Source organism: Festucalex cinctus, chromosome 17 (assembly GCF_051991245.1).
Source record: "Festucalex cinctus isolate MCC-2025b chromosome 17, RoL_Fcin_1.0, whole genome shotgun sequence".
In the NCBI taxonomy this organism is placed as follows: domain Eukaryota; kingdom Metazoa; phylum Chordata; class Actinopteri; order Syngnathiformes; family Syngnathidae; genus Festucalex; species Festucalex cinctus.
Genome location: NC_135427.1, coordinates 4246966 through 4269582, shown reverse-complemented (window position 1 = coordinate 4269582; position 22617 = coordinate 4246966). Strand labels below are relative to the sequence as shown.

Sequence of the window (22617 nt, the reverse complement as noted above, 5' to 3'; positions counted from 1 at the left end):
TTTCCATTAGCGTAGCCACTACTGGCGTCAAATGAACCTAAGCGAACTGCATGCTAATGAGGAGAATCGTCGATGTGGTCCATTTTTGAAATGACGTAATTACTAAGTTGCTCGGTATAGAGTACGGGTCTGGCATTTGAAAGCTTACTGTCTACCAAGAAAAACAAAAAACAAAAACAAAAAAACTGAGTGTGTTAGCTTAGCCGCCTTAGCTATTTTCTGATGGAGGCGCTAGGACCCAGCGGATCCCTCTCCTCCATGCAGCAGCGGCTGTCGGCTGAGTCGGCTCGCGGAGGAGGACCAGGCAGAAATCTGCTGCCCGCCGCAAGAGGAGATCAAAATGATGCTGCCTTTAAAAAGGGATTAAAACGTAAGCAATCTGTCGTCAGCCCCGCCAAAGCCGCCGCGTCTCGTCGCTGCTCTACTTTCTACGTCCAATTGTCATTTCAATGATAGCGACAATCTAAGCAAGTGTCGCCGTTGCAATTTCGCGCAAGCTAATGACAGATGCATCGTGCCCACTTTCTCCATAGCGGTGCATGAGATCTGCAGCGGATGCATGCAGGCCTTTAATGCGATCTGTTGTTTTTGTCTCGATCCACCTGCCCGGCTAGCCTGAGCGCATCAGCCGGCCGCCGGTGGATAATACAGCTTTGCCAGCGGGGGTGAGGGAGGGAGGACATGCCGTCGCAGAGCATCCGTCGCGACGCCTGAGCGAGCCACCATGATGAAGACGGAACCCACCTCCAAGAGCGCCGGCTCCACGCTCAGGAGCCCATCCCCGCACAGGAGCGCCTACGAGGCGGGGATGCAGGCCCTCAAGCCGGTCGCGGACAACGCCGCCAACGGCGACGTGCAGGACGGCCCCCGGGGTCGCAGGTACGGCTCCAACGTGCACCGCATCAAGAACATGTTCCAGCAGCTGCAGACCACCACGGCCGACGCCGAGCCCGAGGAGGGCGTCAAGGGGGCCGACAAAGCCGTGCGCCTCACCCTCCCCAGGGCCGGCAGCCTGAACGAGAACGTGGACCACAGCGCCCTGCTCAAGCTCGGCTCCTCCGTGTCCGAACGGGTCAGCAAGTTCGACACCAAGCCCGAAAACGGGCACCAGCGGGCTTCGTCGCCCAGCTACTCCAAGCTGCAAGAGACCCGCCGCATTTTCGAGCAGCAGCAGGAGAAGCTGGCCACCACCAGGGTTCTGCTCAAGGCCGACAAGACCCCCGGCCTGCAGGAGGGCAGGCTGGACATGATGGCCCGCTTCAACGGCAGCACCGAGTCCCTGGACAGCCTGGACGCCAGCGAGGCCGTTTCCCCCACCGTCAGCCAGCTCAGCGCCGTCTTCGAACGGGCGGCCGAGCTCCGGAACAACCTGAACCGCCTCTCGTCCACGCCGCCGCTGCCCTCCAGGGGGGTCAGCGCCAAGGTGGGCGTGTTGAACTCCAAAATAATCACCAAGAGGGCGAGCGCCTTGGCCGCCAACAACCAGGGGGATGACTTTGCCGGTCAGCGGGACCAAGAGGGGCCTGCGCGGAGCCTCCGCAGGGGGGCCGAGAGCATAAACGGGGGTCAAAAGGCAGAGGCGGAGCAGCACAGGGCCAAAACCGTATCCGATGCCGGCGTGGAGGCCAAGGCCGAGCAACTTGAGGAGGTGGCGCGCTTCGAGAACGGAGACGCCGCTTCGACGGGGGCGGAGGCGGCGAGCGAGGGCGGCCGGACGGCGGGAGACGACGGAGGAAGCCGGGAGGAGGACGACGAGGACGACGACGACCATTACGAGGCCGAGTCCAGCTGCGTGGAGATCGCCGGGCTCCCCGTGGAGGAGGAACCGCCGCCGTCTCGGAAGATCCGCTTCAGCGCCGAGCCCATCAAGGTGAGTCGGCGATGGCGTTCGTCGAAATTAAGCACTATAGAAAATGGACAGATGGATGTTCTTCCTTGACCTTCAAGGTCATCCGTCAGCATTTTTTCATCATCAACTTGTGCTGCTGACATGTTTGATTTTCACACCAGCTGTGATACTTGCAGTGGAGTAACAGAGGGGAGGGTGTGGGTACGATAAACGGCAGTGGCGGAAATCATCAGTCAGATGGAAGAGAGAAGCGAGGCGAGGTTCGTAGTGCGAGCAAAGCTGGTGCGACCATCCAGACCGAGAAGATGAGGAAGGAGAAAAAGTTCCCAGCTGTGCAGCTGTGATTCAAGAGATGGCGGACTGCGGACTCATCATGTGAAAAGTTAGACTTGATGAGGCATGGCAGGGAAGGATGTAGAAGAAGGTAGAAATGTTAGCGTAATTCCTGAGCATTTTCATTACAAAAAGCTACGCAAAATTGGCATAAAATGAATCTTCAATTCACAAAAATCCAATTTCCACTTTGGATTGTTTGCCCTTTGCTTAACAGATAAAGAAAATGAAAGTGACATTTTTAACAAAAAGATTTATTTTTATTTTTTTCCCCCCACTTTATTTCTCCTGATGCCAAACAAGCGTGACACTTTTTCTCCCAGAAATAAATTGCATTTCCAAAATAATATAAATATTTTGTTTCTATACAGATAATCTAAAAATAAGTTATTTGTCTTTCCTTTCTGCCAAAACTTGCTTTTAAAATCCAATATCTTAGGAATTATTTCAATAAGTTAACAGGACATAAAATGAGTTTCCATTACATATTTACAAATCACTGCTTTTGCGACATATAAATGTATTCTTCCTTGTCATACGCCTAACAATGTGTAGATAGATAGATAGATACTGTAGCTAGCTAGCTGCTGGAGCTAGCTACGATAGATAGATAGATAGAGATACATTATTAGTCTCAATATTCACACATATGCAGTATACTTAAAGTAACCAGTGTAGACTATTGACCTATATATTACGTTGTGTATGTGTTGTGTACCTAATAATGTGGTCAGTTACATGATACATAATTGACAGGTCAACCTTGGTTTCACACTCAGAGTTGACCCCAAAATGTCTTTTAATGAGGGAAACCCCTCCCCCTTCTTCTCACTGTACCCACAGAGGCCTTTGTTATGGAGATTGATGTAGTGTGCGCGTCGGGGTCAAGTGGGGGGGAGGAAAAGGGGAGGCGTTATTATGCTATTATGCGGCTCAAATGTCACGCGTCCGCGTAGTGTCGCAAAGTCACTTCTCTGTTGTTCGCCAAACAGGAAGTAGCCATTTTTAGCGCCCGCTTCCTGTCGTCGGCAGCCACAATCGGGTCTTGTTGCGGCCGTGACGGTTTGTTGCTTATGAGTTGGTGTCTGATTTAAAAAAAACAAGAAAGAAAAAAAAAGGCAAAAAATAGTATGTTTGGGGTAGGGTTCACAGACAAGTCTGTTCCTCGCTCTTTGTGTGCTCATTCTTTCCTCGTTCGTGCTTTGTCATCAGTCTGCTGTTGCTGGCGTTTATAAAAATAGAAACGCCACTACTAATGTCTTGCTCGCTGTATGATGACGCTGTGTTTTGTGGTCAATTTCGCATGGCACCATCTTGACCACTACTACATGTTGTCATAGTGCAAATATAAAGCAACTCAACATTACATCCTACAGTAGATTATACAAAAAAAAATAAGTGAGTGAGTTGTTACATAAGTTGGCTGATGGCAGTCACCTGAACGAGTGGGCGCTTGCGCACAAACACACATTCCGCCTACACATCACTGCAGGACTGAAACAAAAGAGAGGGACAGCGTGACCTTGCTGATTATCTCTAAACAGACTATGTGAAAACTGTCTGCGTCCTCAACCTCAAGCGCCCTGTTAACGCTCGCCTCTGCTGAACATAATAAACTGGAAGACATGCCACCTGTTCAGTGTTGCTTAGCCAATAGAAACATAAAAGCGTGTTAAGAATGAAGACAGGAAGGAGATAAAATGTGTTGCATTCTGTAAATTTTGTCACGAACATTCACCTATTACTTGTTAGCAACTTTCACACGGCTTGTCAAACCTGTGAAGTTGAGCCGCGAAGGTAGTATCAGAGGTGGGACGTGGCTATGTGAGAGGGACTAGCGGAAAGCTAGACGCCAGTATTTAATTGTCTAATAGCGGGAAACTGTTAGCTATGTGAACGCCTGCGCATACAATGTCCCACTTCACTGGGTTTGGTGTGAAAGGACAGTTCTACTGCTACATCCGTGATACACCAAATTTGGAGACACTGTGAAAAGGGAGACCGAGGGTGCGTTCTTGTGTGTGGTCAAAACAATCATTGTTAATGCTAACCTGCAGAACCGCTGCAATATGCATGCCAGGCCAGTGAGGGGCGATGTCACGCATGCGTGCCAATTGATTGAAAAATAAATGTTGTGTAAATTATATTAGCGCTGGCAAAAATCTTTTTTGTATGGCCAATTTTTCCCTCTGTTGTAAAGTTAAACAAATACTATAAGACAAAATATTGTAAAACATATTCATTATATATATTTTTTTAAATATTCAGCCGATTAATCAGTTAACAGAATTTTATTCTGCCAAATATTAGAATCGGCATCAGCATTTAATAAATAAATAAATAAGTAAGTAAGTCCATATCAGTTTATGAATCACTGATTATTCAACAATATGTACGTGCTTAAAAAAAATATGATAAAAAATAGAATATATCTCATATAATAATTACATATATTCTTACTTATGTAAATTGCTTTTTTGTCAAACCAAAACATAAAAAAAAATCCATATCAGTCTATGAATCACTGCTTCTTCAACAATATTTATATGCTAAAAATACGATAAAATTAGAATATCTCATATAATTAAATGTATGCTTACTTATGTAAATTGCTTTTTTGTCAAACCAAAATAAAAAATAAAAAAATCCTTATCCGTCTATGAATCACTGCTTTTTCAACAATATGTACGTGCTTAAAAATAAGATCAAAATTAGAATCTATCTCATATAATAATTATATATGCTTATAAATTGTTTTGTTTTTTTGTTATACTAAAACAACTGATGTTTCTTAGCGTTAATTTCACTATTCGCAAAAGCAAACATTGACTCTCCTGATAAATCAACTTTGATCGACAAAATTGATTAATTGCCCATCCTTAGCAACTCGCTCTTATCGTGTAAGCTGTACGTAAAAAGAGGCTAAAAAGGCGCCTTAGCTGTTGTCTGCGAATCACGCCATCGAGACGGCGGCATGATTCCGGCCTCTGCCGCTGACCTTGTTATTCTGCTGCCACGTCCCTCTCACGAGGTCATCGCTGTAAGCCGCCACACGCCCGCTGACCAGCGACTGGCCTGCCAAAGCAGATGAACACGGGTGCCATGCAGCCATGCACTTGACCATTATTTTATCTGTGCGTTCTACATCTGGTGCTGCAGATTAAGCCCCGATTCGAGGCTGCTTTGGCGACGACGTGAAGTGATTTCATTCTTGCGGGACAAATGCAATCTAATAAGCATCCAAATTGTGTTTTCAATCATCTTCGACAATGCGGAATGGCAAATTCACCTGCCAGAGTTTGACAATGACGATCAGAGAGGGAACTGCATCTATTTCTGACGCCGAGCACCCGTTGGCGAGAGCCAAATATAGACGCGTTTGGTGAGTCCACAAGGAAGCGAGTGCATCAATTGCTGGTGTGGGCAGAAGGGGTTGTAAAGGAAGTGGCTCCCCAGTTTAACTAGCATGATCACGACGATTATATATGAGAAAATGATCAGATTAGGATGTTCAGAGACTACATTAGCCTAGTACAGTTAATTTGTCTATGAGCACTCTCATAACTACAAACAGCAGCATCTCAAATCATCTTTCCCCATTGAAATTAATAGACATGCCATTAATCCGTTCTAGTCCACCCCCCAAAAAACTCCCACAATATGAGGTGATTTTAATAAGAGCAATAGCATTATAATATTTAGCTTCACAAATACATACAAAACTGACATATTCAAATAGAACCTAAAGAATGCATCCGTTTTTAACCACAATTTCAGCCTCAACTCAATGGAGATTGTGCTGCTCCTTTTGCTGTGCTCACACTGGCCACCTAAGATAATCAATATCAAATTGATTTTACTTTTTGAGTCTGATATTGATTCATAAAACCAAGAATTGAGTATTTTAACATCTTTTCTCCATAAATTCATAAGAAAATAGAATTTTAAATGCCGATTTTTTTTGTATCTTGCTGTTTTCTTGAAATTTACTGTTCAAATAAATTTAAAAGTATTTTCTTACATTTATGAAAGACCAAACTTATTGCATTCTAAGAAAATGTGGTATTTCTTTTAATTTATATTTACAATTATTGAATTAGAATTATGAAAAAAAAATTCATCTCATCCTTGCTGATGTTGATGCAGTTACTGCCGCTGCAAAATTTAATTTGGAATTTGTTTGTGGAGTTTTATCATGCCCTTGATATTTAAGAAGAATTGGTGTTCTATAATTAATCGATATCTAATTCAGCTGAGGTGACCTGAAATTGAGTTGAACTCTTGAGAATCGTAATCGAATGGATTGAGGAAATTAGAATCAATATCCAGCCCTAATACATGGAGGTGCTCAATCCTAACAGTCAGGATACAAATTATTATTTTTTCTATCATTTGTCTACTTGTTGCTCCACTGTTTGTGTTCAAATAATCTCAACACTGATGCTATTCGTTAGCCCGTCAATAGCAGTTTTGCATTGTTTGTTAGCTTTAAGCTAAACTGACTTGTTAGCCAAAACTGAAGCTACAGTATGTTCTAAAAATATATATATATGACTTTATTGTATGACTTCTGATTCATAGCATGAGTGAGTTTGTCCAAACTTAGACTGGTACCTCATTTCTACTATTTCATGACGTAACTGGACGTAACCACAAAAAATAAATAAATTAATAAAATAAAAAAATTAAAAAAAAGCAGAGTACCAACTAAGTAGTGCTAAAAAAGGGGGTATGGTACCATGGTAGCGACAGGGGACATTAGCCGAGTTTATGATGTGACTAGCGGGGGTTGGAGCCCATTTTGACGCTTCTTTGTTGTATAAACCGAATTGCCGGTTGTCACTTGCATGCCGTTAGCCGTCCTGAGTGACACATACACGCACTCAGCTGGTTAGCGTCTGCGGCTCGCCGGCATTTGTAGGACATCCCGTGCCGCAGAGGGAGGGTGGAGGAAAGGGAGGAGGGAGTTTCCTGGCCATCTGTTGGCTCCTTTGACCTACTATCTGTCACAACTGGAATGGCGCCCTTCTTTGGCACCCCCCCCCCCCTTACCAGCAGCATCAGCCTGCCTCTAATCCTACTGTTTGCCTTGTACGCACAACAACATGTCTGCAGACTGTGGTGAAAGTGTGATGCTGTTAATAAGGTGCATGTGTCAGTAGCGTGCAAAACCATCAACCAGCCTCCGCCCACAAAGTCAATGAGTGGACGAGTGTTGTTGTGTTGTATACAAGTAGAAGCTCTTATTTTATGTCTGCGTTTGTTTGTTTGTGTAATCCACATGCTTCTAATCCTGCTAAATACAAAGGTAACCTAAATCAAAAACCCCAGTCAGCACGCTCCGATCCATTATGACTTCATTTTTGCTGAAAAATTAAAAAAAATATTTAGTAATAATTAATCTAAGTATGAACTAATAATATTAGATGCAATTAGACAAGTTACTCTATTTTACATATTTTATTCAATAAAAACAGTATAATTACACCACTTGGGAAAGTTGTAAGTAAGAACTTTCTGCACTGTCAGTTTCAAGTAAAAAATGATTTTATTTATTTTTTTGCATAAAATAAACTAAATTGACATACAAATGGGATTATTAAAATAATTGTGAGGAGCTCAAAAATAGAAGAAACAAAAGTCTTTTTTTTTCTATTATAAAATTATAATTAATTTTGCAGTTAAAATAAACTTTTCATTTTCATTCGGGGGAGGGGCTATTTTTTTTTGTACCAGGATCAAGTGTAATTGCACATCCACAACAGTAGGTGGCAGTAACGATGTCATTGAGAGTACGCAAAAGGAGTATTAGCTCCTCTGCAGAGATTTACAACAATCTTATAGACAATAATTGATAGTATCATTTCTGATCCTTGGGCCCAAAGTTAAATTGAACAATTTGATATTCTTAATAGTAATTAAAATAGATGTTACATTCACGTATTAATCACCAACCATAATGAGGCCAAAATGGAAAAAAAAAAGATTTCTGTATTATTTATTCATTTTAATTGTATTTTACGTGACAGTCCTGGATTTTTATTTTTTATTTTTTTATTTAATAAGTATTACATTACTTCTAATCTCCCGTGTTTCTGCACACGTCCTGTGTTGATTTAGGGCAACTGTAGGAAGTATTAAGAAATAAATGCACAAGAGCCCCCTTATAGGCTTTTCTTGGGGTTAAGAGAGATTTAAATGAAGAAGCGGAGCCTTGTTGAGTGTTCAGCGATGCGTGCAAATACAATCATACTGTAAATCTGCGAGAGGAGAGGGGCACGGGCATGGGCGGGGCCTGCTGTCAAATGTGACGGGCTAGTCGCGTTGCTATGGAGAAGAAGAAAAGCTGTGTAACGCAGATGGACGCACCTTCAAAAAAAAAAAAAAAGGCGAGAGATGCGCAAACAAAGTGAATGCAAAAGTGTGAACATGTCGCCGGAGTGAGAAGAAGAAAATTGTTTGTAGAGGAAAAACGAGATTCCGTCCAATCAGGAGCACTTGAGTCGGTGTGACTAGTCGAGCACAAGAGGTGCTGCATGCATAATCACTTCCTGTGTGTGTGTGTGTGTGTGTGTGTGTGTGTGCGCAGCTGCGGGAGGCCTCCATTAGCATGCTGGAGGTGCTTATGTAAACGACCACGCTGTTAAAAAAGAAGCAGAATGAATGTGGCTTGTTGAAATACGCTCCTCGGTGTGTCTGAAGCATATTTAGACCTCACCTGAGCAAAATATTCAATTATAAAATGGCAAGAGTGTGAAGTATTTCAACTTTTTTTTTTTTTTTTTTTTTTTTTCCACATGTTGACTTTTTTCTTACATTAAAAGGGTTTAAAGATCCGTGAAATTGCCAGATCCATCACACCAGCATCTACTGAAATTCAAACTGCTCGTTGAATCAGTGGGTGCTGGTGTCGGTGGATCTCACTCTGCTTCATCTATCCTTCCCTCCTTCCTCTCTTTAGTTTTTCCTCTGGTCTCTTGAGATCTCCTTAATTTGTTGGAATTTAGAGGTTTCTGGGGTTGGCGTAAGACTCTGATTTTGTTACCATGAGGATGGCAGGAAGTGTTTGGTTGGTGCTGGATTTTACTTTGATTCGTCTTTCTTTTCTTTTTATCTTTTCTGACCTTTTCTCTGGTCTCCTGACCTTCTTAACCTCACGATTCTGGCGAGACTCTGAAGTATCCGGTTAAGGTGAAGGGTAATGGGATTTTGATTAGGTTTTAGGTGAATTAATGAGTATAAATTTACACGTATTTACACGCACGCGCACATGCACGCACACACAAACGCACACACACACACACAAAAAAGATCTGTGAAAATGACGCCGATATTGTCTGTTTTAAAGTAGGTTGTTGCTTTAAAAAAAATGTTATAGAAGAAAAGAAAAGTACCAAAATAACCTTGACCTTGATTGTGCTTTTGTAAACTTGCTCTTCTCTGTTGCAACCATGTTGCTACAGTGTAGTAGTGCACATCAGCAGACACATTTTAAGCCACAAAAAAACAAAAAAAAAACTTGTCCTGACAAATAATACTAGAATGAATCAATACATTTGATGAATCTTCTGCCTGAAAGGGGCTCGTGACTCAAACTCAAGCGAGCAAAACTTAATCTAAAGAGCATCGTGTGTGCGTGTCGTGCAGGTGTTCGCCACCTACCCCAACGAGGACTACGACAGACGCAACGAGGATGTGGACCCGATGGCGGCGTCCGCCGAGTACGAGCTGGAGAAGCGGGTGGAGCGGCTGGATCTGTTCCCCGTGGAGCTGGAGAAAGGTGAGCCGTGAGCGCAAACGTTAGACGCGGATCACTGTGCTGAGAACCGTTCCCAATAGGGGTGTGAATTGCCTAGTACCTGACGATTCGATTCGTATCACGATTCACAGGTCACGATTCGATTCGATACCGATTAATCCCGATACGAATGGTCACGATTCGATACCGATTAATCCCGATACGAATTTATAAGTCGATTGTTGCGATTTTTTTCCATTCAAATTTAGAAAATACTATCAGTAAATTTGTACATGTACACTGTAAGATTTGTATGAATATATTTATCTAAAACTTGAGGCTTATAACCGTGAGCCACTGTACACAAACAGTTTGCAATCTGTTTCACATTTGAACAGCATTAAAATAAAAATATTAAGGCTTAATGTTCCGTTCATATAACATTCTTCCATGCTCAAGGTGTGAATCCTTAAAAAAAAAAAAAAAAAAAAAAAAAAAAAAAAAAAAAAAAAATCGATTCTGCCGATTATTGAATCGATTCGAGAATCGCGCGATGTAGTATCGCGATATATCGCCGAATCGATTTTTTTTAACACCCCTAGTTCCCAATATTGTGACCCCTCTCGTGCAGCTAACATTAATGTTTCTCAAGAAGTATTTTCCCGCAAAAAAAAAAAAAGTGCATATATATATATTTGCAAAAGACTATTATCATATTAGGGCTATTTTTTTTAAAACACTTTTTTTTTTAAACAACTTTATTCTTGTAATTTTAAGACTTTTTTTTTTTTTCTCAAAATGTGTATTTGTTTATTTTATTCTTGCACTTATTAAAGCTTTTCTTTTTCTCAAAAGATAGACCTTTTACTTGAAAAACAATGACTTCATTCTTTGAGGCTCTCTTTCTTTAATATTAATTCTGTTCATGTAATATTACAAATTATGACCAGTTATAATAGTAATAATAACATATATATGTATATATATATTTAGTTATAGCCTTACTGCCAGATGGCAGCTGGGATAGGCTCCAGCACCCTCGCAAGCCCTTGTGAGGAAAAGCGGCTAAGAAAATGAATGGATGGATGGATATATAGTTTTAGCCTAGCAAAAACAAAATCCCCTCAGAATAATGTAGATATACTGATTTCTGAGACTCAGATCTGAAATGAGTATTAAGCCAGGACTGAACATAACAAAATAACATACCTTTAACTTGTCTTGACTTCCAGATGAGGACGGCCTGGGCATCAGCATCATCGGCATGGGCGCGGGGGCCGACATGGGCCTGGAGAAGCTGGGCATCTTTGTCAAAACTGTTACCGAGGGTGGTGCGGCGCATCGCGACGGCAGGTGCATGCGTGTGCTCTCGTGTCACCTGTGATGTAGACAGTTTGTGGACAAAAGCATGAGAAAGACCTCGATGACGGGATTTTTAGGGAGTGACATTACTCGTTGTGGCGCTCCGTGCAGGATCCAGGTGAACGATCTGATCGTGGAGGTGGACGGGACGAGTTTGGTGGGAGTCACCCAGAATTTTGCCGCATCTGTGTTGAGGAACACAACGGGAACTGTCAAGTAAGATGGCAATTCAAATCTTCAAATTATCGATATCTTTTAAATAAACATTATTTAGTCACAGGATGACTCACAGAAAAGAAATAAAGGATACAAAAGGCAAATAACTCAACCACAAGAATAAAAAAAGAGCAGTCATTTTGTTGGCAGCCCACAAAAATGCCCAATTAAAAACATAAGTGTGTAATCACCTGATTTAAAGGCTAATTAGTGACATGCTAATTCATCAAGCTAGCTTGAAAGCCGAACGCTATATATTACAGTACTGTCATTATTTTGTCTTTGAGTGTGTAAAGCAATATAAAAGTTAAGAAAGTGACTGTTTATAAGCGGTTCGGAAAATGAATGAATAAATGTAAGCCTGCCCCAAAAGGAACCAATCTTTTAGCTATTAGCTTTGCTAGCTAGCGCGTAACGTATAGGTGGGGAAAATATGTGACGCTGTGAAACTTCCAAGGAAACTCATTTAAACAACAATTATGACAAACCGCCATTTGTCAAGAAATAATAGCAGGAATTACTTACTCTGTATATATTTTTGAGTGACCAATTAGATAGTTAGCATGCTAACAGTAGCATTTTCAAAGCTTGTTGTAACATCCTTGCTACTCGAAACGTTTCTTCTGGCTAGCTCCAAATTCATGTTACTACTAATGATGTTTTATGCACTTTATTTGCTACAATGTGCCATTCTTTATTTACGGTATATATTTTTTAATGTACTTAATCATCATCTTATAGCCTTAAATGCGTCACACAGCATCACATTGGTAGCTCTTTTGACGTAATGGCGATGTGTCATTCATAATAGAGCGCAGCCGTTCTTGCTGTCAGGGTCATTGAGTGATTTTGAAGACCAGAGGCTTTCACAGACAGCCCATGCATTATGGGTTATCATAAAAAGACACACTCGGGCCAACAAACATCAGGAAGTGTGTGCATTTAATTACCCGAAAATTGGAAGGCTTCGCAATTCACGTCATCTTCACTCTGGTCTTTAATTAATGAAAGACTTTTTGTTCCCTTTGTTCGTCACTGTAATGAACTGAGCTGAAAGAGAAAAGGGACAAGTAATTGAAATTTGTTTGGATTTTTTTTCTTCATTAATTTCCTGAGGTCAAATAACATGCCATTTTGAGGGCTTTCCTTTTCTCAAAACTAGTGCCCACTCTCAATTTTTTATTTTTGATAATTCAGCCTTTGAAGCCAATTTCCAGGTGTGCTTACACAAAAAAAAGAAAAAAAAAAAAAGTCTTAACTCATTCACTTCCAGCCATTTTCACAGAAGCATGGAACCTATCAAAAGAAAGACTAAAGTCTCTTCTTTCATCAGGAAAAAAAAAAGTATGTTTCTATCTGTTTCCATTTTGCAGCAATTAGCATTAGAAGAGAGCTAAGTTTCATCAGTTTTCACAAATCTATTTAAAATTGTAAGTAATTGAGCTTTTTTTTCTACATGGCCCTGGTTGATCTCCTTTTCTCTGCTGCCACCTGCTGGCCGTTTGTGTAATAACTACTATTTCTGCAACCGTTCTTTGCAGTTGAGAGGATGTATCAAAGCCTTCTGTATGCTCTAACATAAATTTTTTTTATTTTTTTTTAACGTATAAATACGTCTTTGGGACACTTAGAACATAAAAAGAAACGTATTTATACGTTATTGGGAGTAAATAAATTAAGGGTCACGTTGGGCATTTATTTCCAGGGATCCTACAGACTAACTCTCCTTAAGATTTACCAACTTATAAGCAATTTCAAGCTTTTATTATTTCCACCGAATAATTAACGATTGTTCTGTGCAGGTTCTTCATCGGGCGCGAGAAGCCAGGCGAGCAAAGCGAGGTGGCGCAGCTCATCCAGCAGACGTTGGAGCAGGAACGCTGGCAGCGTGAGATGCTGGAACAGCGCTATAATCAGTACATGGAAGAACAGGAGGTCTGTCCATTTTTTTTTTATTTTTTTTTTTGTGGAATAAAAGTGCACGGCTCGTTATTGTGGAATGTGCGGCGGTGGTTGTGCTGTGCCGGGGAAACGCTGAGTAATCCATATTTCTCATCCCCCTGCCTTCCCTCCCCCACTGACACGGAATTCTGCCTGCCTTCTCAGCTGGGTTGCCTCATCAATATTCCGCCGCAATTACTTCCACTTTGAACAGATGCGTGCATTTTTAAGCACGCGCCAGTCAAAACATTAAGCACGCTTTCACAAGCAAATGAAAACCATCCGGCATAACAAAGAAATGCACCTCGCGTTTATTATTGTGCTCGTCAAACTGCACGACATCTCAACAAAGGCAACCAAAACGTTAATAACCGCCCTCTGCGTGACTACAACCTTGCTTGCCATCGCCACGGAAACACGACGACTGCAAAATGGCTTCTCAGATTTGCGCTGCCGCTCCCGAACGGTTGTTTCAGAGCCGCACGTGCGCGGAAACGACCTTTCCCATTGGCGACAATAACAGGAAGTGATTCCATTCATCGAGAGGGTGGTTCTTGAAAAGCATCAAGAAAGGGTGGAAGAGAGAGTGGGGGGATGAAGATGGCGATTTTGCACCATCTACTGGCTGTTTAGTGTACTTCACCTGTTTTTCCTGTTCCTTTTTAGTGATTCCCTACCACTATGCCAATAAACCAAGGTTATTTTAATTAACAAAAAATAAATAAAAATCATTAACAAAATAAAATAAAAACGAAAATGCTTAAAATAATAATAATAATAAACAAAAACTATAATTATAGCGATAATTTTGGAAATTAATGCATGAGCCTTAAGGCGATTTTAAATCGATTTATTTTGATATTAACTAGAATAAGGAAATTTGAAACTGTGACACAAGTGACGTCATTTAGCAGCAGCCAATATAAAAGCAGCTTTAGATGACGTTGCTCCTAGGCAACAATTTTTTTGTGCTTGACTTTTGTATCCAATGGCTTGGCTTGCCTGCTTTTTCCATTTAACTCAGCCGAAATGCAACACGAGGTTAGAAATGCGTTACTTTTTTCATTTTACCATGGTGCTTTTTAAAATATTGCGCACAAGTAATACATTTTTAAAAAAAACTAAAACTAATACTGAAACTAAACTAAAACTAAATATTTTAAAAAAATAAAAATAAAAGAACCAGCCTGAAAACTAATTAAAACTAACAAAATAAATAATAATAATAAAATAAAATGAGTCTCAAAAATAGAATAACCCTGCAAAAAAGCCATATGTCACATATAGTATGTAAATTTTAGATAAGAATTATTACTTGATTATACAATGGTACCTTGATGTACAAGATTAATCCGTTTCTATATAATATAAAAATCTACGTATGCTGATTATTTTGTCATGTACCTAAATAAAGTGCACATTTTTGATGTACGTTGAGGTTCTCACCGCTCTCGTCTTCGTAGGGCGGCGAGTACGGCACCGACGAGGAGGACGAGGACGAGGACGACGTCAGCCCGCAGTACACGGGCGCCATCGAAGTGTTTGACTTGGCGGAGAACGAGGACCTGTCGCCGCTGGAGACGGACCCTGAGAAACTGGCCCATAAGTACAAAGAGGTGCGCGGGTCCACCACCACCTTGCACAATCTGCAGTCAAAGTGAACCGTTATATGAGTAACGTGATTACCGTTTATGCAAATACAGTACGATTAAAAACTGCACATTCTTCCCTGACGTCCTCCCATTCAGCTCCAAATTAAGCACGCCGTGACTCAGGCCGAGATCCAGCAGCTGAAAAGGAAGGTACGCTGGATTTAACCGCAGAAACGTCGCCGTTCCACTCCTGTGTTTCTTGTGAGTAACGATTTCTTTGCCCTCGCAGCTGCACCACGCCGAGCAGGACAAGCAGCGCTGGCGCATGGACAAGGCGCAGCTGGAGCAGACCCTGCAGGAGAACAAGGAGCGCATGGAGAAGCTGGAGGGCTACTGGATGGAGGCGCAGAGCCTGTGCCAGGCGGTGGACGAGCACCTGAAGGAGACGCAGGCTCAGTATCAGGCGCTGGAGCGCAAGTACAGCAAGGCCAAGCGGCTCATCAAGGAATACCAGCAGAAGTGAGACCCCCGACGCGCGTCGCTCTTTCGCTGAAACGCGGATTCATCCTCGGTTCTTCTGCACAGGGAGATGGAGTACCTGAAGAAGGAAACACAGCGAAGTGCACAAGTGGGAGCGGAGGCGTCGCTCCTCAAGGAGGAGTCGGGTCAGCTGCAGGAACAGGTTAGTCGGCAAGATTAAACATGGCTCAAAGTACTGCTAGAAAAGTCTTTGTAGCTTTTGGCGCCCTCTAGTGGTCTGTAAGGGGAATCTCAAAGCTCAATTACAGCAAACATTATGACCACTCGACTTCCGCATAAGAAAATAAACACAATGAGGAGAAATAATCCATAGAGTAAATACAAACATAGTTCATGCAATGTACAGTACACATCATAATCAATGCTATCATTCTTTTGCCTGTGATTAATAACTATTCATTTACAGAATAGATATACAGGATGACTACGACAAATAATCCAAAAATTGAAGTGGAAGTCAAACTTAAACATGTTACATGTGACCTCACGAGTCTAAACGTGACATCCTGATTAATCTTACATTTGTGGAATGAGAGTTATGAAGTAAAATCCAGCCATTTTTTATCCCTTCTCAGGGGACGGCCATTTTGCCACTTGCTGTCGACTGAAAATGACATCAGCGTTGCTCGGGCAAGCACCAATCACAGCTCACCTATTTTCTGAAGTTGCGCTGTGATTGGTGTATGCTCTTGCATTAAAAAAAAAAAAAAAAAAAATGTAAACACATTTTTGGGAGGGAAGGACAAAGTGTTACAAAAACGTTTTTACACGTTTTTGGGATTAAACGAGTTAACAACAAATAATTCCACGACACGCTCGGTCAAGTGATAGCGCCACCTATTGTTCTGGCATGCACATGACCAACTGGTGTCTATGCTCTCTCGAAGGTGGCTGACCTGGAGTGCCGTGTGGAGGAGCTGAAATCGGAACCGTTATAAAAATCCGGAGGGGAGCACAACGAGGAGCTGCAGGGTATCTCTCGTCCACTCTCCATGTTGAACCTGTTTTCTTTCATAATACCTGGAGAGTATTTAATCCCTCAATCTGCTATTTTGGTGACACGAAAGGCTGTCACTTTTTTTTTTTTTCCCCAATTGCCAAACAAAAACAAACCTTCCTCCCTTTCTAGTTTGGTGAATTTTTCCAGATATGACTACTGTATAGGTGTGGTTTAACAAGAGTTTTGAATGTGTGTCGTAACATTTAACACATCATGTATAAACAGAGGAGGGTTGTTATTGTAAATTTGATGTGAAATGTGAGCTTCACAACTGAGGTGCTTTGCCAAGGGATCAAAACTGGACTGACTGTAACCATGGCAACCACCTGCTGCCTAAGAGTGTTTTGTGTAATTTTTATTTTATTTTATTTATTTTTTTACACACAAGACTTAAGAATATGAGTCTAGGCCTCTGTTCATCCATGACTACTAATGGGAGCGGCCAGTACCAGCAGAGAACATTTTACAGTCTGTAACCAGCAGCTGCAGCACGAGGAAAAGAAAGGAAAAAAAAAAAAAAAAAAAATTCTACACACACTGCCTGAATTGAACGGCCTGTGTCGCGCCGCCGCCACCATCTTTGTAGAGCTCAGCTTCTATTTTAACTTCGCATTTATAACACAGACGTGAGCGAAAATGGTGTGTTGTTTAAAAAAAACAAACAAACAAAAAAAGTTAATATATCTGGATTACTAAAATGAAGAAAATCAGGCACGGTTGTGAGTATTTTTCCTAATAATAATAATAATGATGATAATAATAATAATAATAATAATGCTTGTACAGTGCACATGCTTTGCATTGTGTGTTTTGTGGATTAAATGGTCAACAGTGGTGGACAAAGTGCGTGTTTTTATTTCAACTTGGAAAAAAAACTTGCATGAACTAAGGATGGCCGTTTGGTTGATCAAGAAAATTAACGTTACATAAATGAAATATTTGTATACAACTGACAGTGGCATTTGAAATTATTCAATCCTCGACAATGACAGCTCTTGGAAATAACATAACACCATTTATTAAATGTAAACAAGTGCAACAGCATGCATTGAACAAAATAATGCTATCTGATAGCGGAGGTCTGCGTGGATTTCTCGGCACCACACGATGACCTTTCGATGATTGTTTACAACAAAAGTATATCTATATAATATGCAAGTGATGTATAGTCACAGGCATAATAAGGAAATGCTGTTGTACTAGATTGCAGAAGGTACATAATTTACCTGTGTATTGCTTTTTGTGACAATTTCTTTTGGTGGGAAGAGAGCGAGGGAGAAAGAGACATCCAAATGTCACAATCCGATATCACGATATGATAATTATCACGATATTGTTGTTATATTTGTTGGCTATATTCAAAAAAAAAAAAAAATGAAACGCGTATTACCATATAAAGTACAGGCCAAAAGTTCTCATTCTTGGTTTTGTTGAGATCCTACAATGTAAATAGTCGTGAAAATAAAGAAAATGCATTGTATGGGAAGGTGTGTCCAAAATTATGGCCTGTACTGTACATTCTGCAATCTAGTGGAAAAGCATAACTGTTCTGCTTGTCACTATAGGTTCTTTTTGGTATAGATAGATGAACGATACATTATTTGCAGTAAAAACAAAACGTTCGGAGCAATTAAGCGAAACCAGCAAAGTTCCCGCAACACACCTGATGATCTCTTACCGCATACTTGCTGGCAATCACAGCATACTCGCTTGAGATGGACTCAGAAGAAGCACCATTAGTGGTTGTTGTCAACATGCTGCACATCCCTAAAATGCACAGAACTGAATTTTTAAGTATATCAAAACCAAAACAAAAAAAATCCAAACCTGGCTGGTTAACTGTCGTGAATAAATAACATTTCTTCTGTTAGGTGTGCATCTTCCGGGTGTGCCTGCGCAGATGATAGTTCCTCGAGAAGCTCTTGCCGCACACGCTGCACGTAAACATGCGCTGTCCCATGTGCAGCATGCGGTGCGCCTTGAGGCTCTGCGGGCGGCTGAAGCTCTTGCAGCACTGCTCGCACTTGTGGGGCCGCACGCCCGTGTGCTTGCGCTCGTGCCGCTTCAGGTCGCCCGACTGGCGGAAGCTCTCGCCGCAGTGCGTGCACAGGTAGGGCTTCTCGCCCGTGTGCGTGCGCAGGTGCACGGTGAGCTGGCTGGAGTTGGCGAAGCCCTTGGCGCAGTGCGGGCAGCCGTAGGGCTTCTCGCCCGTGTGCGAGCGCTGGTGCTGCTTCAGCGTGTAGTGGTTGCTGAAGCCCTTGCCGCAGTCGGCGCAGAAGTAGAGCACCTTCACCTGTTGAGCGCACGGGTGGCTTTTAAAGGCTTTGGCGTTGCTGTAGACTTTTTCGCAGCGGGGGCAGGTGAACGCCTCGCCGTCCTGCTCCTCCTCCGGCTGATACGTCAGGCTGTCGGCCAGGTATTGCGCCGGGTGGTGCCGGCGGACGTGCTTGGCCAGGAAGTTCTTGGCGGTGAAGGAGAACTGGCAGTGGGCGCAGGAGAAGAGCTCGGTGGTGCAGTGATACTTCTTGCAGACGTTGGCGCGCCGGTGCTGCTCCAGGCCCGCCGACTCGACGAAGACCTTGCCGCAGTGCTCGCAGCGGCACGGCGGCGCGTTCCAGTGGTCGGACTGCTCGTGGCGGCGCAGGAGGGCAAACTGGCCGAAAGTCATGCCACAGCGGATGCACGCGTGGCGCTGCTCGTTGCACGCGTGCGCCCGCAGCTCGTCCGGGTCGACGTAGCTCTCATTGCAGTAGCTACAGCGGAAAAACTTGCGCTTCGAGATCTGGTTGAAGGTGGAAATTTTGGATTTGGAGGCGTGTCGCCGCGGCCTCAGACTGGGAAGCCTCGGAACAGCCGCCTCCGAGGGCTGCGGGACGGACACGGGTTCGTTCTGCTCTCGGATCTCCTCCGAGTGACTGGCGCAGACGTGCAGCTGGAGAAGGTCCACGGTGGAGAAGGCGAGCGAACACTCGGCACAGCTGAAGGGCATCTCGGCGGGCGCGCCGGGCAGACAGCACGCTCTCGGACGGCCCGCGCGTCGCGTGCGGTGGCGCTGCAGGTGGCGGGTGAGGTCGCTGCACTGGCCGAAGCAGCGCTTGCACAGGGTGCACACGTACGGACGGATCTTGTCGTGCACCAGCGCCGTGTGCTTCTTGAGGAATACTTGGTTACGGAAACGTTTCCCGCACTTGGAGCAAATGTGGGGCTGCTCGTCCGCTTCCTGCTCTCCTGCCTCACTTGCAAGGCCGCCCTGTGTGTCATTAAGCTGCTCGCTCGTTACATCCGACGTGTTGGAAGCTTCTTCTTGGGAGCCGCCGACCAGCTCGCCATTTTCCATCCCATCCGTCCTCTCTTTCGTTTCGCCGAGCTTCCTGTGAACGACCTGGTGTCGGAGCAAACCTGACGCCTGGCTGAAGCTACGCCGGCAGAGCGTGCAGCAGTAGGGCCGCCTGTTGCCGTGCACGCACAGTTTATGCCTCTTCAGGTGCGACGCTTGCTTGAAAGTCTTACCACAGTCGGAGCAGGCCATCGACTTGGCCGCATCGTCTGCAAGCGGCAGCAGGGCGGGAGCGGAGATCGCGGCGTCGCCGGGGGGATTTTCTGGCTCGGTTTCATCGGGGTGGGATTTTAGTTGTTGGTTTGAGTGGAAGCAGTCTGTGTGGCGCTGGAGAAAGGCCTCGGTGGTGAAAGTTAGCTCACAGTGGACACACACCAAAACCTGAGAAGCAGCAGCGGGGATTCTCTCTGCTAAGAAAGGAGGAAATAAGGACAGTTTAATAAAAATATAGATATCGGAAGCACCTGCAGTCATGAGCTTGGTTAGCCTATTTTTAGTTTAACTCACCATTAAAAAAAAATAAAAAAAACATTTTACTGGTAGTTTGTCAATGTTTTGTTTTTTTAAATATATAAATAAAACTCCTCACCAAGAGGTACCTCCTCAGCCATGTTTTATTTGTTTTAAATTTAAAATTTAAAACAGGTGAGCAAAAACATTTTAAGTATTGATACTAATTTGTGTACATTTTATTTAATTAATTTAAATGTGACTAATAAATGTGCCCTGCCTACTGCCCAGAGCCAGCTGAGATAGGCGCCAGCACCCCCTCCGTGACCCTTGTGAGGAATAAGCGGTCAAGAAAATGGATGGACTAATAAATGTTTATTTAAAATTATGACATAATACCTAATGTAAGTATACTAATAAATATTTAAAAATGTATATATAATTTTTTTTTTTACAAATTATATATGTACAATATATTCATTTCAACTTCATTTTGATGTATTACTATTTACATTTCCAAAGTAATTTTAAAAGATAATTTTATTATAAATATGTCAATTTCAACATTAAAAAAAATGATAACATATCACCAATTAATAGCTTCTTCAGCTACATTTAATTTCTTTATTTTAAATTTAAAAAAAATAACCTGCAGTCTGGAGCTTGGTCAGCCATATTTGCATCCAGGCGTCGCTAAAGTGTGCAAGCAGCGTGCCGCTGGGCCACACCAGCAACTCTTCTCCGGCGTTGACGCTGCGGCAGCAGTGGTACAGGATGCTGTCTTTGTACTGCACTGCCAGAAGGTTGCTCTCGTCCCTGTTGCGAGCACGGTTCACATACCTGCCACACAGCACGAAAAGCAAAAATAGTTGGGAGTCAAATACGCACACATCAACATTATTTGAAAATAAATAAAAGCTAGCTAGCTATAAAAGGTGTTCACTTTCATATATTAGCATTTTTAAGTATGAAATGAAAACAATAAATATACCTCATCCAGTTTGACAGAGATTCCGTAGAGGCGTCAATGTACTCATAAGCATCTTGTCCTTTGTAAATCTGTAGAATAAACATTTTTCTCATTCAATCAACTAAACCATGTATTTGTCTACTGCATATCATCTAATAAGCACTCCATCTACCTCCCAGGAGAAGTCACTTTCGATGGCGTTCTCCACGCTGGTCTCTTCACCCTCAAACGGTCCGAAATGCATCCCAGGGGCCAGCGCCGGCCCGTGATTGATGACCCCAACACCTGCGCCGGGAATACTGGAGCGGCCCACCGTCAGGCCGTAGGGCAACGTCAAGAGCGCCCTCTCGGGGACGCCCATGCTTGTGGGAAAGTCGAGGATAAAAGATGGGCCGCCGGCCTGGAAGGAGTCGCTCTGGTCTTGGAATAGCGCAAGACACTCATCGCAGCCTGGAGATCAGAAAAAAAATATTCACATTTATGTTGAGACCATCATTAAATTAAGCATCGGCGATGCTTATTTGTCTTCCTTACAAAAACCTTCTCCTGCTTCTCCATTACCGACCAGCAACTTCTGTATTGGTGGAATCACTGAAAGGTGAATGGAGACAACGTAAATAAAACAGCTGCAACAATGTTAGAAGATTATAGAACGTTGTAAGCGTCTCTTTAGATTCTTCCACACTGCTCACAGCCACTCCGGGGCATACTTGCTTTGATGCTACACTACATGATGAGCTATTCAGCTGTACCTGCTGTGTCGACGCTGTCAGCGGGCAAGCAGCCTTCTATGACAACAACCTGCCCGGTGGACTCGACCCACTCCGCGGCGCTGGTCGTGCACGACATTCGTGCCGCGCACTCTGTGGAAAACACAGTGTAGTTTTTGTTTTTTGTTTTTTACGAAGAGCGACATAAGTTACTAAAGCTACCTTACCTTTAATAAGCTAGCATGTTGGCGAAGTTGTCGTGGTATGTCAAGATAATCTCCTCAAACTGACCACAGACACTTAGCTACACTGGACTTTGTGCGTGTTGCGTGTCCCTATCGAACCAGTAGCGATTTTTAAAGTTGTTTTATTCAGCAATGTTCCTATTTTTTTTACATAGACGGCAGTTAAGTTTTTACTTTAACAGCAAAGACTGATTGGTTCTACTACAACACCGGAAGAGTTTACCTCTTACCCGGAAGTTCACATGTCCAGTTTCGGAAATAAAAGCTTACCAACTATACATATAGCCTACTCAAACCTTTACATAACTGGAAGAGCATAAGGTATAATAACTAA

At 42.9% G+C, this 22617-nt stretch overlaps 2 protein-coding genes across 5 annotated transcripts; one reads left to right on the top strand and one right to left on the bottom strand.

The window, feature by feature from the left end:
- The first annotated feature begins 275 nt into the window (after nt 1–275).
- On the top strand, nt 276–17405 carry LOC144004774 (neurabin-2-like). Of its 2 annotated transcripts, XM_077502291.1 has the most exons (11): nt 276–370; nt 615–1870; nt 9830–9962; nt 11153–11273; nt 11394–11498; nt 13301–13433; nt 14903–15055; nt 15188–15241; nt 15321–15550; nt 15617–15713; nt 16459–17405. In XM_077502291.1, the coding sequence occupies exons 2-11, from the start codon at nt 725–727 to the stop codon at nt 16507–16509; spliced, it is 2223 nt and encodes a 740-aa protein (XP_077358417.1). In that variant the 5' UTR covers nt 276–370; nt 615–724; the 3' UTR covers nt 16510–17405. The 2 variants fall into 2 exon arrangements, with proteins under 2 accessions (XP_077358417.1, XP_077358416.1); XM_077502290.1 differs by having other exon boundaries at nt 291–1870.
- Nucleotides 17404–22617, bottom strand: LOC144004773 (histone-lysine N-methyltransferase PRDM9-like). Of its 3 annotated transcripts, XM_077502287.1 has the most exons (8): nt 22266–22615; nt 22081–22191; nt 21863–21919; nt 21501–21778; nt 21350–21417; nt 21008–21198; nt 18399–20318; nt 17404–18338 (listed from the first exon to the last, which is right to left on the bottom strand). In XM_077502287.1, exons 2-7 carry the CDS (start codon nt 22175–22177, stop codon nt 18439–18441), a joined length of 2571 nt encoding a protein of 856 aa, XP_077358413.1. In that variant the 5' UTR covers nt 22178–22191; nt 22266–22615; the 3' UTR covers nt 17404–18338; nt 18399–18438. The 3 variants fall into 3 exon arrangements, with proteins under 3 accessions (XP_077358413.1, XP_077358415.1, XP_077358412.1); XM_077502289.1 differs by having other exon boundaries at nt 17404–20315; nt 22266–22617; XM_077502286.1 differs by having other exon boundaries at nt 17404–20318; nt 22266–22614.

Excerpts from the sequence above, each read along its gene's own strand:
- LOC144004774 (XM_077502291.1), top strand. The coding sequence starts at position 725 with ATGATGAAGACGGAACCCACCTCCAAGAGCGCCGGCTCCACGCTCAGG. Across the intron at positions 9,963-11,152 it reads CCCCGTGGAGCTGGAGAAAG|ATGAGGACGGCCTGGGCATC; the intron begins GTGAGCCGTGAG and ends CTTGACTTCCAG. Across the intron at positions 15,242-15,320 it reads TCCAGCAGCTGAAAAGGAAG|CTGCACCACGCCGAGCAGGA; the intron begins GTACGCTGGATT and ends TTGCCCTCGCAG.
- LOC144004773 (XM_077502287.1), bottom strand. The coding sequence starts at position 22,177 with ATGTCGTGCACGACCAGCGCCGCGGAGTGGGTCGAGTCCACCGGGCAG. Across the intron at positions 21,779-21,862 it reads AGAAGCAGGAGAAGGTTTTT|GCTGCGATGAGTGTCTTGCG; the intron begins GTAAGGAAGACA and ends TCTGATCTCCAG. Across the intron at positions 20,319-21,007 it reads GACCAAGCTCCAGACTGCAG|CAGAGAGAATCCCCGCTGCT; the intron begins GTTATTTTTTTT and ends CTCCTTTCTTAG.